The 15,880-nt window shown below is 45.2% G+C and overlaps 1 protein-coding gene across 1 annotated transcript in view; it reads right to left on the bottom strand.

Annotated features, from left to right (window-relative positions):
- The window catches only part of LOC144606567 (hepatocyte nuclear factor 1-beta-like), a 149,383-nt gene extending 133,884 nt beyond the window's left edge, over positions 1-15,499 (bottom strand). Inside the window, exons 1-3 of the mRNA XM_078422826.1 lie at positions 15,488-15,499; positions 6,401-6,750; positions 1,500-1,699 (exon numbers count right to left, since the gene is read on the bottom strand). Of these exons, the coding sequence (XP_078278952.1) occupies positions 1,500-1,699; positions 6,401-6,750; positions 15,488-15,499 (562 nt within the window). The remainder of the gene's footprint in view (positions 1-1,499; positions 1,700-6,400; positions 6,751-15,487) is intronic.
- Positions 15,500-15,880: the final 381 nt, after the last annotated feature.

Genomic DNA, 15,880 nt, shown 5'->3' with positions numbered 1-15,880 from the left:
CTTCAGCCCACCGAATCCACCTCGAACAGCAATCACTACCAGTTCATAAGTGATAGGAGCAGAATTAGGCCATTCAGCCCATCGTCTACTCCGCCATTCAATCATGGCTGATCTATCTCTCCCTCCTAACCCCATTCTCCTGCCTTCTCCCCGTAACCTCTGACAACCAAGAAGTTCTTTCCTACACACTCCGGACGATTTACAGACACAATTAACCTACAAGCCAAGATGTCTTTGGGGTGTGCGTGGAACCCGGAGCACCCGGAGAAACCCCACGCGGTCACAAGTCACCCAGTACACTAGCACTGTCCTTCAGAATACAATTTTTACCAAAGCCAATTAACCTACAAACTTGTAGGTCTTTAGGATATGTGAGGAAACCGGAACATCCGGAGAAAACCCCACGCGGGTCACGGGGAGAACGTACCAACTCCGGACAGACAGTCCGGATGGAACCCGGGTCTGTGGCGCTGCGAGGCAGCAACTCTGCCGCTGGCCACCGTGTATGTAATGTTGTTCTCCTGGCACTTTAAAGGGGACGCCTTGTCAGACAAAACGGGAAACTCAGTCCCGCCTGGCTGGGGCAGTGATGAAAGATGCCAAATATCGCCCAACGAACGTCGGGAGACCGATGGCAACTATTATCTGAGCCAATACTTGCCCATGCAATGTGCGCCATGGTCTTGCCCGCATCCAGCTAAACTACTGCATTGCGTGAACATTTCTTTCAGGGACGGCGCAGCGGTGGAGTTGCTGCTTTGCAGCGCCAGAGACCCGGGTTCGATCCTGACCTCGGGTCCTGTCGGTGCGTGTTTGTACACTCTCCCTGTGACCCGACAGGGTTTTCTCCGGGTGCTCCGGTTTCCTCCCTCATCCCCAAAGGGTTTGTAGGTTTTTAATTGCCCTTCGTGTGCAGGGAATGGATGAGAGAGTGGGTTTAACACATAGCCAGTGTGATCGATGGTCGGCGTGGACTCGGGCTCTGCTTCTCTGCCGCACTTTCAATTTAATTCAAAATCCTTATTTAAACCATATCTCCACTCAACCCCGCTTCTAGTTCCGCTGCTATCCTACTCTGGGTGGGCCGAAGGGCCTGTTTCCGCGCTGTACTTCTAATGTAATTCCAAATCCCAGTCTAAATTACATTTCGGCTCAACCTCGCTTCTGTTTCCGCTGCTATCCTGCTTTGGGCGGGCCGAAGGGCCTATGTCCATTCTGTATCTTTCAATTCAATTTTGTTTAAAGGCGCTTAAAAACGGGTGTCAGGGGTTATGGGGGGGGCGGGGGCGGGAGAATGGGGTTAGGAGGGAGAGAGATAGATCAGCCATGATTGAATGGCGGAGTGGACCCGATGGGCCGAATGGCCTAATTCTGCTTCTATCACTTCTGACATGAACATGGGGAAAAAATGCAAATCTTTCAACTCTTATAATGAAGCGGGGGATGTATAAACTCACACAGGGTGTGATGTTAGATAGAGAGGGCATGAGGACACTTACGTCTCTGGATCTCCTGCTGTTTCCTGATGTACCAGGTGTACAGGGCCGCCCGCTTCTGGTTCTTCATCGGGGTTCCCTTGTTGAGGTGCTGCGAGAGATGGCTCTGATTGAGGCCGGTCACGTCCACCACTTCCCGCTGCGGGATGTTGTGTTGCTGCATGTAACCTTTTATCATCTTCGCTGCCCGCCACGGGTCTTCCCTGCAGAGATCCCACAAGCCGTTACATTACTACACCAGCACCTCCATCAACAAACAGACTCCATCAACACCTCCATCAACAAACAGACCCCATCAACAAACAGACTGACCGCACGCCAAAGTTGCACATCACTGAGTCTTAACGAGCCGGCTTTGCACCAACTCACTCGCATCCACCGAATACCAAGAAGGGTCTCGACCCGAGACGCCACCCATTCCTTCTCTCCAGACCCGCTGAGTTACTCCAGCATTTTGTGCCTATCTTGGGTTTAATCCAGCACCTGCAGTTCCTTCCTACACATGCTAATCTGAAGAAGGGTCTCGACCCCAAACGTCTACCTGTTCCTTCTCTCCAGAGATGCTGCCTGTCCCGCTGAGTTACTCCAGCATTTAGTGTCTACCAAGCACAGAAACAAACTTCTTTCGTGATGGAGATTCCCGCCTGAGAGCTGTGCTTGATATGGACAGGACGGGGTTCGCCGACATTACTGCCGTTAGGATGCAAGGCGTTTGACGACTCCCCCTGTTAGCCTGGTCTCCAGTTATAGGTTGATACAGAAGGGAAATCAGGCGATCGATTTCGATGAATTTTTCATCCAACACGGTATTAAAAATGTACAGTGTAAGATGGAACTGCAGATGCTGGTTTAAACCGCAGACAGACACTAAAGGCTGGAGTAACCCAGCGAGTCGGGCAGCATCTGTGGAGAAAAGCAACAGGTGACGTTTCGGGTCGAGACCCTTCTTCAGACAGTCAAAATGTACAGTCTCGCACATTCTGGAAATATCTTCACCTCAATAACTTTGGCATTTAAGGGGCTGGGGATATGAACTCATGGAATCACACAGCACGGATACAGGTCCTTCGGCCCAACTCGCCCAAGATGCCCCATCTAAGCGCGTTTGCCCCACATCGCTCTAAACCTTTCCTACCCATGTACATGTCCAAGTGTCTTTTAAATGGTGTCATAGTCCCCGTCTCAACTACCTTCTCTAGCAGCTCGTTCCATCCACCCACCACCCTCTGTGTGAAAAAGTTGCCCCTCAGATTCCTCTCAAACATGTCCCCTCTCACCTTAAACCTATGTCCCCTGGTTCTTGACTGCCCTGCTCTGAGTAAAAGACTTTGTGCGTCGCTCTATCTGCCACCTCGTGATTTTGTACACCTCCGTAAGATCACCTCCTGCGCTCCCAGGAATAAAGCCCTTGTCTGCCCAACCTCCCCTATAGCGCAGGCCATCCACATCCAAATTAGTCGTCTCTGCACTGTTTAATAATATTCCTTTAGCACAGATTGGGGGATAGGGTTCGATGAAATCGTGGCCAGTTATTTGCTGTAGGTTGTGGTTTATCCAAGAGCGGGTTAGTGCCCATTGTTGCAATTTGTGTGTGGCTTTAGTTTGTTGGTGTCTACCCAAGGGGTTCCGGTTCAAGCCAAGATCCCGCTGCATCTCAACAGCCCGCCATTCCACGCCCAGCTCGGCGGCCCCAGGTAAACTGCACACGACCAAACCTTTAACAATGTGATGCATTTATTTAATCATCTCCGCCCACAACTCCAGTAGCCCCCCGTTCAAGGGGAACACTGTGGAATACCCTCTGGAGGCAAGTATCTATCTACACCCCCCCCCCCCCCCCCTCCCCTTCACCCTCCACTCGGCTGGGACTGCGCTATTAAAATGACCACCGTCTGTCTCTCCACCGTCTAAGATATCTCTAATGGAAAGCCATTGGAAAAAAATTAAACGATGAAAAGAGTTGCGTTGCCGGGCTGAAATTAGTAAAATCTCAAACGGAAATCTCCGGATTTCGAATCAAGCGGTCACAACTTGTTTAAAAGGGATTAGTTAATCTATCGCAAGGGACAGTTTAAAAAAATGCGTTTCAATGTTTCTATGCGGCTTTGACATGCATTTTCAGCACGCGTAACACACATATACACACAAACACACACCCCGGACACACACACACCCATACACACACACACTATCTCACTCTCCCTCACACACTCACACACCCGCACACACACTCGCACACCCACACACTATCTCACTCTCTCACACACACTCACATATATTTATAAATATATATATACATCCCTCTTTCTCGATAATCTTTTTCTATAACTTTCGTTCTCTCTCTCTCTCTCTCTCTCTCTCTCTCGCTCTCTCTCTCTGTGTATTCACATATACACACACATATATAAATACACGGCGTGTCGTCTATATTTATAAACGATTTTCCTGCTTATTTAGACTATGTCGTTCGTTGAATTTATTTTTCCTTAAATTAACCAAATCGAACCGCGGGGAAGTCAACGTTTGCTTTGATGTTTTAGAAAAAAACTTCCAAAGCGCGTGTTAAAAGGTGGATTAGAAAAATCATCCTCGTCGTTAAAAGCGACATAAAATGTAGGCGACTGGGTTCGCGTGTTTTGCAACAGGTTTTTGTTTTAGCCCAGACGTGGAGCCGCTAAAAAAACGAACACAAATAATATGGGTATTAAATATATTATCAATCAGCGGGACAAAGACAAAATATTTGGTTCAGGTGGAAAATACGGTTATGAAATGAGGACACGCCCGTATTTCCGATTAGAAATGCTGTGTAAATTAACAGGGAACTGGCACTGTGGAAAGTTGTGTTGGGATCTCAATTATCAGTGGGCTGCAATGTGTCCTGTCACCAACGCTGAATATCTCCCGATACCCATGTGGCTTAATCCAGGTTTACACAGATTAAAATATTACATTCAAGGCTGGTCGACCATGACAATGTTCAAATGATATTTTGTAAGTTCTCAAGGGCTGCAAACCCAAACAAGATGTGTTTGTTCAGGATAATACGCGCGTCTATGTTCAACTCTCTTTACAACTCGCCTCGGCAATGAGTAACCAGGTTACCCATTCACCTAATCAAAGTGTGTTCCACTTTTCTGTACATTCGGGGTTGATGATTTATACTAAATTAATAGCGCTCGGCAGAAACGTCAGCTGCACGTGTCCGACAATCTTGGACCATATTTATATTTACAAACTGCGACCAGACGATTAAAAGCCCTACAGCCCTTTCTCGTCTCTCGCCCAAACAGAAAGGGATCGTTTACAAAAGGACGTTTCAATGCATCTATGTGACTTTGACGTATTTTCTACATGCACAACAAATATGCAAACACACACAGACACAGTTACACATACATATGAATATATATATATATATATATATATACGCCCACACGCACATATATAAATATCATTTATACACAAAAGATACAAAACGCTGGAGTAACAGTGGAGATACACAATGTACGTATTAACACATGCACACACACACACATATATATATATAAACACACACACATATACACCATATATATAAACACATGTATACACGCGCGCACGTATATATAAACATATACATATATGCACATACATACACATATGATATATAGTATTTTTATCCATCTATATATATTTTTTACTCGATGCTCCATGAAAATCGAAATATTTTATTTAAATTACTACAAGCACAACATCAACAATGATTTCTAATGGCCAATTATTAATTCCCTGTACATTGGGGCGCACGGTGGGTTTTAACGAAAGAGTACATAGTCGCGGCTGGCGGCTGACAGCCGGAGCGGTGCTGCGGATAGTTTGATGTTATTTAGTCGCCTTTCACGGGTTTAACACTCGGCCGGTTCTGACGGGGGTCCCCCTCCTCTATCCTTAAAAATCTAAGTCGAAACCTACGGCGAAACCATGGGGGAAATAGCCCCAAGTGACGCGAACGAGCGGCTGGGGATGAAATCGTTTTGCTGATAATGCGATACTCGCAACAACTCGGCGTGTTTCACACACAGAGGAACAATTTTTCATATGGTCGATATTTCCTTTACTCTGGTTTAACTGCTCCGTTTTTTTTTAGATGTTAAAAAAATTAGTCGCGTCCAGCCCTGAATTTCTGCGTGAATTAATTTTGCTGAATGTCACAGCGTACGTGTATATTTTATTAAATATTACTTCACGTTCACATGGGCAGTAATGGTCTATTGACAGTAACAGTGGAGCGGGTCACCAACAATTGTTTTGGGGCGAAGGGTTTAGTTTATTATTCGTGCTCTGTAAGGGGGACATTTTTGTTTGTTTCTTGTTTTTTTCGTGGTAGGAAAACGGTCCCTCGGTATGTTTAAAATTGTCATTATTTTAGACTTTCGACCCCGTTTGCAGACTTGCTTCGCGCCAGTGATCCTGACAACTCTGGACAAATTGAACTCGGTTCGACCGCATGAAACTAACAAAACAACAGCGTGAAACTGACAACCTGCTGTAACAACGCCGGATACTCGGCCCTGTAAAGGGATGGCAGAAATGGCCCTTACCCCGGCCTTAGAAACAGGGGAAAGGGCACAAAGTGCTGGAGTACGCCTTTACAGTTGAGGTACACGTTTACAGTTGAGGTACACGTTTACAGTTGTGCCTGATTTAAGCCCAATAGGACGTGTCGTTAATATTTACACAACTCTTCCCTGATTCCCCTCAGCTTATTCTTTTGCTTTGAAACTAAATAACCCTATTTAGACAACTGTGGAGAAACTGGCATTGATTTTTAAATGAGCGCTCAGATAGTGCGTTTGTGGTAAATTATATTATTTGAAAGGGGGAAAACCCCCCAAAGAGTTTGTGAGGCGAGTTGTTGTTACCTTAGCATTCTGTCCACCTCGGCTCTCTGTTCCGCCGCTTCCTCCGTGTTCAGCGACTCCAGCTCTTTGAGGATCTGAGGTGTGTCGTACTCCTCGCCGTCTTCCGAGCCCTCGTCGCCGGACAGCTTGCCTTTGCCGTGGCCGTTGGTCAGCGTGTGGAACACGGCTTTCGTCTCCGAGCCCGGCCCGTTGATCTTGAGAGGGGACGCGGGCAAGTTCTCCAACTTCACCTCGAAACTTGGCGAGGGCTCTAGGTCTTCCAGCGCCTGGATCAGAACATCTTTGGAGACACCGGAGCTGAGCAAAGCGCTCAAAAGCTCCTGCTGGAGAGATGTCAATTTCGACACCATCTTTTAAATAAATCAGACTTTTTAGAAGAGATATTTGCGCGCAGACCAATGGGATCCTTTGCGACCTCTTGTTCCCCGAACATCAACAAATATTTTTGGAGAAAAAGAGAAAAATCCAGAGAGGCCGCTGCGTGGAGGAGTGTTTAGCTCCAAACTGCCATCATCATTCTTTGGGGAGAGAATATAAGAATATGCAAATCGGCGGGAAGTCTTAGTGAGGGAAAAAAAGGCTTAGCAGTATGCAAATACAGCGAGGCTGACGAGGAGGCTGGGCTGGGCTGGACTGGGCTGGGCTGGGCAAGGCAAGGACAAGAGCGGCGCCGATGTCAGCCCGGCTCGTACTGTTTACATTTCACACAGGCGCATTTTATTGGCCGCTATTTATCGATTAGTACCTACAAAACTCTGAACTTTGGACCGAGTCAGAATAAAGTCCAGAGTCCGCCAACGCAGGAGGCGAACAAATTACTCTGGTCATTTTCTAAGCGTAAAACAAAAAGACAGAGCCGTGATATTGAAAGAGAAGTCGTTGGAAAAAAATCTATTGATACCGAGCGTTTTCAGTGGAGTTTACACTTAAACTAAAGCAGGACTTAGCTAGGAGACAGAAATCAAGTATGAATTTAAAGGAAAATAAACGCTTATAGCGCAGTATTGATTTAAAACTGCCCAGCGTTCAATGTACATTGCAATTACAGGAGACTGGTAATTGTAACTCTGAATGTGTGAATTTAAAATAAGCACTTCAGTGCAACAGGGTTGAGACTGGGAACTGGCCTTTTTAGTGCTGGGTTCTTAAGGGAAAGAGACATTGAATTATTCAGTGTATTTATTACGATTGGACCCAGTAATATTGGAGTTAGGCGAATTTAATTTATGGTGTTTTGAGCAGAGTTGGGGGTTTTTTTTCCAAAAAAGGAATTTCCTCGTTTCCGAACAAAATAATGAATCCGTCCAACTCACTCCCCGGGCTCGTTACAATAAATCCAGGCAAAATATACAGGGCTGGGTTTAAAGTGCGACTGGAGACAAAGGGGGGAACGTCGTGTTCTGTTCTGGTCGCCTCAGCTCCCAAAACGTGACAGAAATTGGCACCGAAATCATGAAATGAAGGAACATTTCAAGCAATGTGAACTCGCAAATCTCAGCGTTGGTTAAAACACGTACAGCCACCATGAGACTGAAAGGTTGATGAACTAGATACCCAAACAACATTCGCGCTGGTGAACCAGACTAAGACGAGTGAACGCAACAAATTGGAAACGCGTTAAATTTCGTTTGCATTAACTCCGTTTGTATCAGTCCACGTTGAGTCTATAGAAGATACAGAAATCAAACTACGAATCGAAGGCAGAATGCTCCCTCGCTTTAATAACCTGCACTACAATATATTGTGTCCTGGATTTCGTGTTCGCTCTTTTTTTTTCGGAGTAATGATACCCTGAAACAATACCCCTTCAGGAGGGCTCTGATGTCCCGGTGGGCCGCGGCGGTTTGTGTGAGACTTTTACTCCAGTTTTATTGCTCCTTCAGACAGCCGCCTTATAATTCGTTTCGATGGAAAAGGGCTGTGTGTGGGTTTTTTTTATTAGGAGCGCCACTTTTCGCCGGCCCCATTCGCGTTCCCCTTTCCAGGTCCAAACAATGCTCGCAGAGACTGTAAGACAACCGGACCCCCACCCCACCCCGCGGACGCCGTGCCCCCTTGTTGAGGACAGCATTGCCTTCTTAGTAGAAAAGGTGCGCAACTTTAATCACAGCATCAATTCATTCGCGGGCGCTTTAAAAACCGAAGCAATGTTACGTTTCACTTTTTACAGTCCCAACTCTGACATACTCGCTCACCTGAAAACACAGAGAGATAGATAGGCCGCTGTCCAAGTATACAGCTGGATATAGGCGCTGCAGTAGACTTTCCTTACTTATCAATAATCTTTGATGCTGGGCTTATAAATTATAAATACAATCAAGATCTAGCTGGTTAAAATACATCTTTCATCGGGGGTTATTGAAAAACAAAAATAAAACGGTAGATGGTTTACACATGAGTGGATATTTGGAAACCTCTGTTGGGAACGGACACAGACCTCTGCAACTAATTACTGAGGGGAAATAAATATACTGGCCTTTTCTCTCTCTCCAGATTGAACAAGCGACCCCGAATGATGCAAATCACAATGCCTCGTATTTCCCTTAACCGTTGAGCTACACTGAAGTTATTCAGGAGCCCTGTTTGTTTTCAGTTAATGATTTTGTCTCTCTCCGTTACTTCACCCCCGTATCTGTCGAGAGCCCATTATTATATACAAAGCACGGGTTTCAATGAAAACCAGCGCGTTCAGAACTTCAGTTTCGCCTGAAACGCATCGTTTGAACGCGGCCTCTTTAATTTCCCACAAGCTTTTAAAAAAACATATATGAATTGGTAACAATTATCAGATTCTCTTTCTTGAAATTGGTTCTACAAGCATTTTCGAATAACTTTCTGGACTGTTAACATTGGAAGATCGGTGCCAATTCGTAATAGATTCGAACAAGCGGCCGGCGGTCAATTTTTTTTAAAAAAGAAAATTAAATATGTGTTGTTTATTTAATTTTGTCGGATCTGAAATTGAAACAATGAACAGTCGTTTCAGAAATTAACAATTGGATAATATATTTTGAGTCGGTTGCTCAACGCAATAGGGATACATGAAAGAATGGAACTTTTATATAAAGTTCTGAACGTTATTTTTTTTTTAGGAATTCCACACAAGAAAATCCTCTGCAATATTTAAAAAAATACAATACAACACAGGAAGAAATCAATGGGTGGAAACAGATCACTGACATTTGCGGATAAATCAATATTTTTGTGTACACAATCCTCCCCGGCACAGGTGGAACCTCGCCTTTTATTGACACTAAAATGGCCCCTTCTGTAGCAACGTTGTACAAAGACATGGGGAAAGTCCTCGGCACACGAAGGAATAAACATACATTACAGACAAAATAAACTGCCTTGTGATTTTTTTATTGATAAAAGGACGTTCTTTGATGAGAGGACAGGCGGATTAATGTGTGGGGTGGAACTGCAGATGCTGGTTTAGACACAAGATAGACACAACACGCTGGAGTAATTTAGCGGGCAGCCACCATCTCTGGAGAGGAGGACCAGGTGCGAAGAAGGGTCTCGACCCGAAACGTCGTTTATTCATTTTCTCCAGAGATGCTGCCTGAGCCGTTGAGTTACTCCAGCATTTTGTGTCTAACGTTGTCTATTCTGATCTGAAGATTCGTATTTATCCCCTGGTCTTAACGTGCTAACTCGACACTCCTAGATGGTTGTGATATGTAAGAGGCCCATTCTGTCCCACTAGAACGACCGAACTCTGACACTCTAGAGTTGGAGCGTGTCTTCTTCATGGGTCCTGAGAGGAGAAGAGTTCCTTCCTCCCAATGTGTATTCTGTCACCCTACAGAAGTCAAGCTTGTAGTTTGCTTTAGTTTTGGGGTGCAGAAACCACCCCCACACTGGGACATTTCGGGTCCGTTTCAACCTTCCAAACGGAAGGAACTGCAGATGCTAATTTACACCGAAGATAGACACAAAACGTTGGAGTAACTCAGCGGATCAGGAAGCATCTCTGAAGAAACGGACCAGGTGTGAAGAAGTGACTCGACCAGAAACGTCACCCATTCCCTCTCTCCAGAGATGCTGCCTGTCCCGCTGAGTTACTCCAGCATTTTGAGTCTGACGTTTAAGTGTATATGTCTATTCTTATCTGAAGATTCCTATTTATTCTTCGTTTCGAGTCGAGACCCTTCTTCAGATCTTCCTGCACATGCCTGTTAAAAGCGCGAAGTACATCAAACAGGATTAGTCACTTGTGTATTTCTGTTTAGATTGTGTGACTATCATTAAATAGAAATACAAACCTAATGCGACCATTACGCCGGATTATAGTTCAGCTGACACCATTACTGCACTCGATTGAAATAAGTTGATATCCTTAAATTTAAAAACATTGGATGATAAGCCAAGTGGATTTCGAGGAAAGGGTTGCCACTATAAATACCCTACGTTAGTTTTCCCCCCCTGTTCAGCTAAGGTTACAAACCTTGTGTAAACTTCACCAACAATTCACCAGCACCTTGCCAGAGCAGGGACGGGGAAAGTGACAGCAGAGGAAAGAACTCAACGAAAATAAATGACATCAATGTTTCTCGCAGGCACTGATCCGTGCCTGTCGCAGTAAACCAATTTTCCACAGAACTAGCCTTTTTGATAACTCAGCCGAGCAATGTCGAGACTTTGCCTTTAAACGAAGTTTTTGCCCCCCCCCCCCCCCCCCGCCCCCTCCCCTGATGAATAATTCAGTTACAACATATGTGATCCATCTCGGGAGAGAGGGGGGATTCTGACTGGGGCCCATTGTCACGGCAATAGTTATCGCTTTCGACAATCTTGTAACTTTCCAAGATAGCCCTGCTACATGCGCAGAACAACAGAGGTCATTCCAGCCGATTATCTCATCGATACCAATTACCCTTCCAATGCTTTTTCTTGTATTAAGTAGCCCTTTATTTTCGCATCTGGAAGTAAGCGGAATGAACGAAAGTTTACCAACATTTTCCAAGCCCCGCGGCGGGTTGGAATAACAAGAGTGTGTTATTGTCATAGGTCCCGAAACGGAACAATCACAGTCGTATACACAACAGATACGTAAACGTGATACCCTGTAAACACCGTGTTAAACAACAACAAAACATCAGTAGGGAAAGAAACCTGCAGATGCTGGTTGAAATCATAGGTAGACACAAAATGCTGGAGTAACTCAGTGGGTCAGGCAGCATTTCGTTTCGGGTCGAGACCCTTCTTCAGACTGATGTCAGGGGAAGGGACGTCCCGTCCCGAAACGTCACCCATTCCTTCTCTCCAGAGATGCTGCCTGACCCGCTGAGTTACTCCAGCATTGTGTGTCTACCAAAAGATCAATAGGATTTCTCCTTTTGCACGCCTTTCATTCATTTGTTCTTTGTACCTTACCACATCCTTTCGTTTCCCTCTCCCCTGACACTCAGTCCAAGAAAGGTCCCGACCCCAAACGTCACAATAGACAATAGACAATAGGTGCAGGAGGAGGCCATTCGGCCCTTCGAGCCAGCACCGCCATTCAATGTGATCATGGCTGATCAGTCTCAATCCGTACCCCGTTCCTGCATTCTCCCCATACCCCCGGACTCCGCTATCCTTAAGAGCTATATCTAACCCTCTCTTGAAAGCATTCAGAGAACTGGCCTCCACTACCTTCTGAGGCAGAGAATTCCACAGATTTACAACTCTCTGACTGAAAAAGTTTTTCCTCATCTCCGTTCTAAATAGCCTACCCCTTATTCTTAAACTGTGGCCCCTGGTTCTGGACTCCCCCAACATTGGGAACATTTTTCCTGCCTCTAACGTGTCCAACCCCTTAATAATCTTACATGTTTCGATAAGATCCCCTCTCATCCTTCTAAATTCCAGTCTATACAAACCTAGTCGCTCCAGTCTTTCAACATATGACAGTCCCGCCATTCCGGGAATTAACCTAGTAAACCTACGCTGCACTCCCTCAATAGCAAGAATATCCTTCCTCAAATTTGGAGACCAAAACTGCACACAGTACTCCAGGTGCGGTCTCACTAGGGCCCTGTACAACTGCAGAAGGACCTCTTTGCTCCTATACTCAACTCCTCTTGTTATGAAGGCCAACATTCCATTGGCTTTCTTCACTGCCTGCTGTACCTGCATGCTTCCTTTCAGTGACTGATGCACTCGGACACCCATATCTCGTTGTACGTCCCCTTTTCCTAACTTGGCACCATTCAGATAATAATCTGCCTTCTTATTCTTACCACCAAAGTGGATAACCTCACACTTATCCACATTAAACTGCATCTGCCATACATCCGCCCACTCACACAACCTGTCCAAGTCACCCTGCAACCTCATAGCATCTTCCTCACAGTTCACACTACCACCCAGCTTTGTATCATCTGCAAATTTGCTAATGGTACTTTTAATCCCTCCATCCAAGTCATTAATGTATATTGTAAATAGCTGCGGTCCCAGCACCGAGCCTTACGGTACCCCACTAGTCACTGCCTGCCATTCTGAAAGGGACCCATTTATCCCCACTCTTTGCTTTCTGTCTTTCAACCAATTTTCTATCCATGTCAGTACCCTACCCCCAATACCATGTGCTCTAATTTTGCCCACTAATCTCCTATGTGGGACCTTGTCGAAGGCTTTCTGAAAGTCAAGGTACACCACATCCACCGGCTCTCCCCTGACAATTTTCCTAGTTACATCCTCAAAAAATTCCAGAAGATTAGTCAAGCATGATTTCCCCTTCGTAAATCCATGCTGACTCGGAACGATCCTGTTACTGCTATCCAAATGCTCCGCAATTTCGTCTTTTATAATTGACTCCAGCATCTTCCCCACCACCGATGTCAGACTAACTGGTCTATAATTTCCCGTTTTCTCTCTCCCTCCTTTCTTAAAAAGTGGGATAACATTAGCTACCCTCCAATCGACAGGAACTGATCCTGAATCTATAGAACATTGGAAAATGATCACCAATGCGTCCACTATTCCTTTTCTCCTAAGATGCTGCCTGACCCGCTGAGTTACTCCATATATTTTTTTAGTGTGTGTATATATATATCAGACTATCTATTCAGTAAAGTACATTTTTTATATTCAGACTATATCTACTGAATAAATGGTCTGAATATAAATAATATTTACTGAATAATTAATGAATATATACTGAATCAGTAAATACGTGTGTGTGTCTGTGTGTAAATAAACAACCGATAATAGTGAATGACAAAAATAACTGCGTGTTAAGTTATAAAAAAAATTAAAAGTCTGAAATTTATTGATGAAAAATGTGAATTTACATTTGTCTAAATGTCGCGGCAATTCATCCGAATGCATTTCATCAAGGGGCTAAATCACGAAACCAATTAGTTTATGAAGTAGAACAGTTTAAAGACTTTTATATATTTTGTGACTATATATATATATATATATATATATGTTGTCACAAAATGAAACAGGCGTTGAATTTGGGAGGAGTTGATAGATTAGGTTTTGCAAATAGACGCTGGGATTTCGCTTTTACGGCCGCTTTAGCCTCATAATTACTGACTGATCTCGGGTGAGTTTATTGAAGGGTCGTCCCCATTAAAAGGGCCTCTCTCACTGTCTCCCCGGCTTTGCAAGGGATGACGATGAACACAGAGCAGATGGGGAGGCCAGAACGTAATTAATTCGTCCAGGTATATAACCTGGTCATGTGGAGATGTGAAGTTATATGGGAACAGTAGACATGACATACAAATATGTGTAGGAAGGAACTCCAGATGTTGCTTTAAACCGAAGGTAGGCACAAAATGCTGGAGTAACTCAGCAGGTCAGGCAGCATCTCAGGAGAGAAGGAATGGGTGACGTTTCAGGTCGAGACCCTTCTTCAGACCATATACACATTTCAACTTCGAATGATAATTCTACATTAAATTTGTTAAACTTTTGTTGTAGGGCTCAATACTTATAAAAGCATACTGTGTCTTATAAAGGAACTCAGTATATTACAAAGAACTCCATTCGAAAGGGAAGTTAGTCTCGTAATTGCAACAAAGAGTTCAAGGCTGTGCTTCCAATCGTTTTGTTAAATCTGTCTCTACCTCCTGGTGCCGGCGAGAGACGAGGAAACACATCGATTCGCCCACATTGGCACGGCTATTCCTAAAGATTGAAATTCGACGTAAGAAGGCCCCCACATCCCGTCTGTTGAGCTTTGTTGAGCTGATTTCTTAACTTTGATAATTCTCACCGGTTTCATACTGTTTTCGCACATCACGGGGAAAAATCTCCACCAACATCCCCCTGAGTACTTTGACAGTACATTTAAAGTCCCAATTTTCAAAGACCGTTGAAATCGACGTGAATTAACGAGGACTCGCTTCAAACGAAAGGTTGAGAGGGATGTGGGTCAAACGCGGGCAGGTGGGACTAGTGTAGACGGGGCCTTGGGTCAGCATGGGCATGTTGGGCCGAAGGGCCTCTTTCCGTGTTATTTGGCACTATGACTAAGATAAGTTTAGGAATAAACTCACTCAAACTTCACAAGAGTCCCGACCCGAAACGTCACCTATTCCTTCTCTCCAGAGATGCTGCCTGATCCGCTGAGTTACTCCAGCATTTTGTGTCTATCTTCGGTGTAAATCAGCACCTGCAGTTCCTTCCTACACACTGACTAGTTTAGTTTAGTTTAGTTTAGAGATGCAGTGCGGAAATGGATCCACCGAATCTGCACCCACACGAACACTATCCTGCACACTTGGAACAATTTACAAATTTTACCGAAGCCAATTAACCCGCAAACCTGCACGCCCGGAGCACCCGGAGAAGACCCACGCGGTCACGGGGAGAGCGTACAAAAATCCAAATTTCCTGAAATTCCCACGGGGTTGGAATCAGGACATTGCCACTAAGTTCAGGAGAATACACACGCTAAAATGTAGAGCACGGTTTGTGGTCTCAGGGCAATGAAGGTAAACCCCAAGAAGGAAGGACACGGTTGCCGACCCGTCTTCTAGCCCGCTCAACCCGCTGGAGTCGGCGTGAGAAAGCTCTGGATAGTCTAAACATTTAGAGTCATAGAGTCATGCAACGTGGAAACAGGCCCTTCGGCCCAACGCCGACACTGGCAAACATGTAGTCGGGATCCCGTGGGTGTGAGGCCCAGCAACGCCTTAACCTTCCTGATCTCCCGGTGGCTCAGCACTTCAACTCCCCTCCCATTCCCAATCTGACCTTTCTGTCCTGGGCATCCTCCATTGTCAGAGTGAGGCCCAGCGCAAATTGGAGGAACAGCACCTCATATTTCGCTTTTGCAGTTTACACCCCAGCTGTATGAACATTGACTTCTCTAACTTCAAGTAACCCTTGCTTTCCCTCTCTCTCCATCCCCTCCCCATCCCAGTTCTCCCACCAGTCTTACTGTCTCCGACTACATTTTATCTCTGTACCGCCCACTCCCCTGACATCAGTCTGAAGAGGGGTGTCCACCCGAAACATCACGCATTCCTTCTTTCC

Source organism: Rhinoraja longicauda, chromosome 26, assembly GCF_053455715.1.
Source record: "Rhinoraja longicauda isolate Sanriku21f chromosome 26, sRhiLon1.1, whole genome shotgun sequence".
NCBI lineage: Eukaryota > Metazoa > Chordata > Chondrichthyes > Rajiformes > Arhynchobatidae > Rhinoraja > Rhinoraja longicauda.
This window is presented reverse-complemented; position numbering and strand designations above follow the sequence as displayed.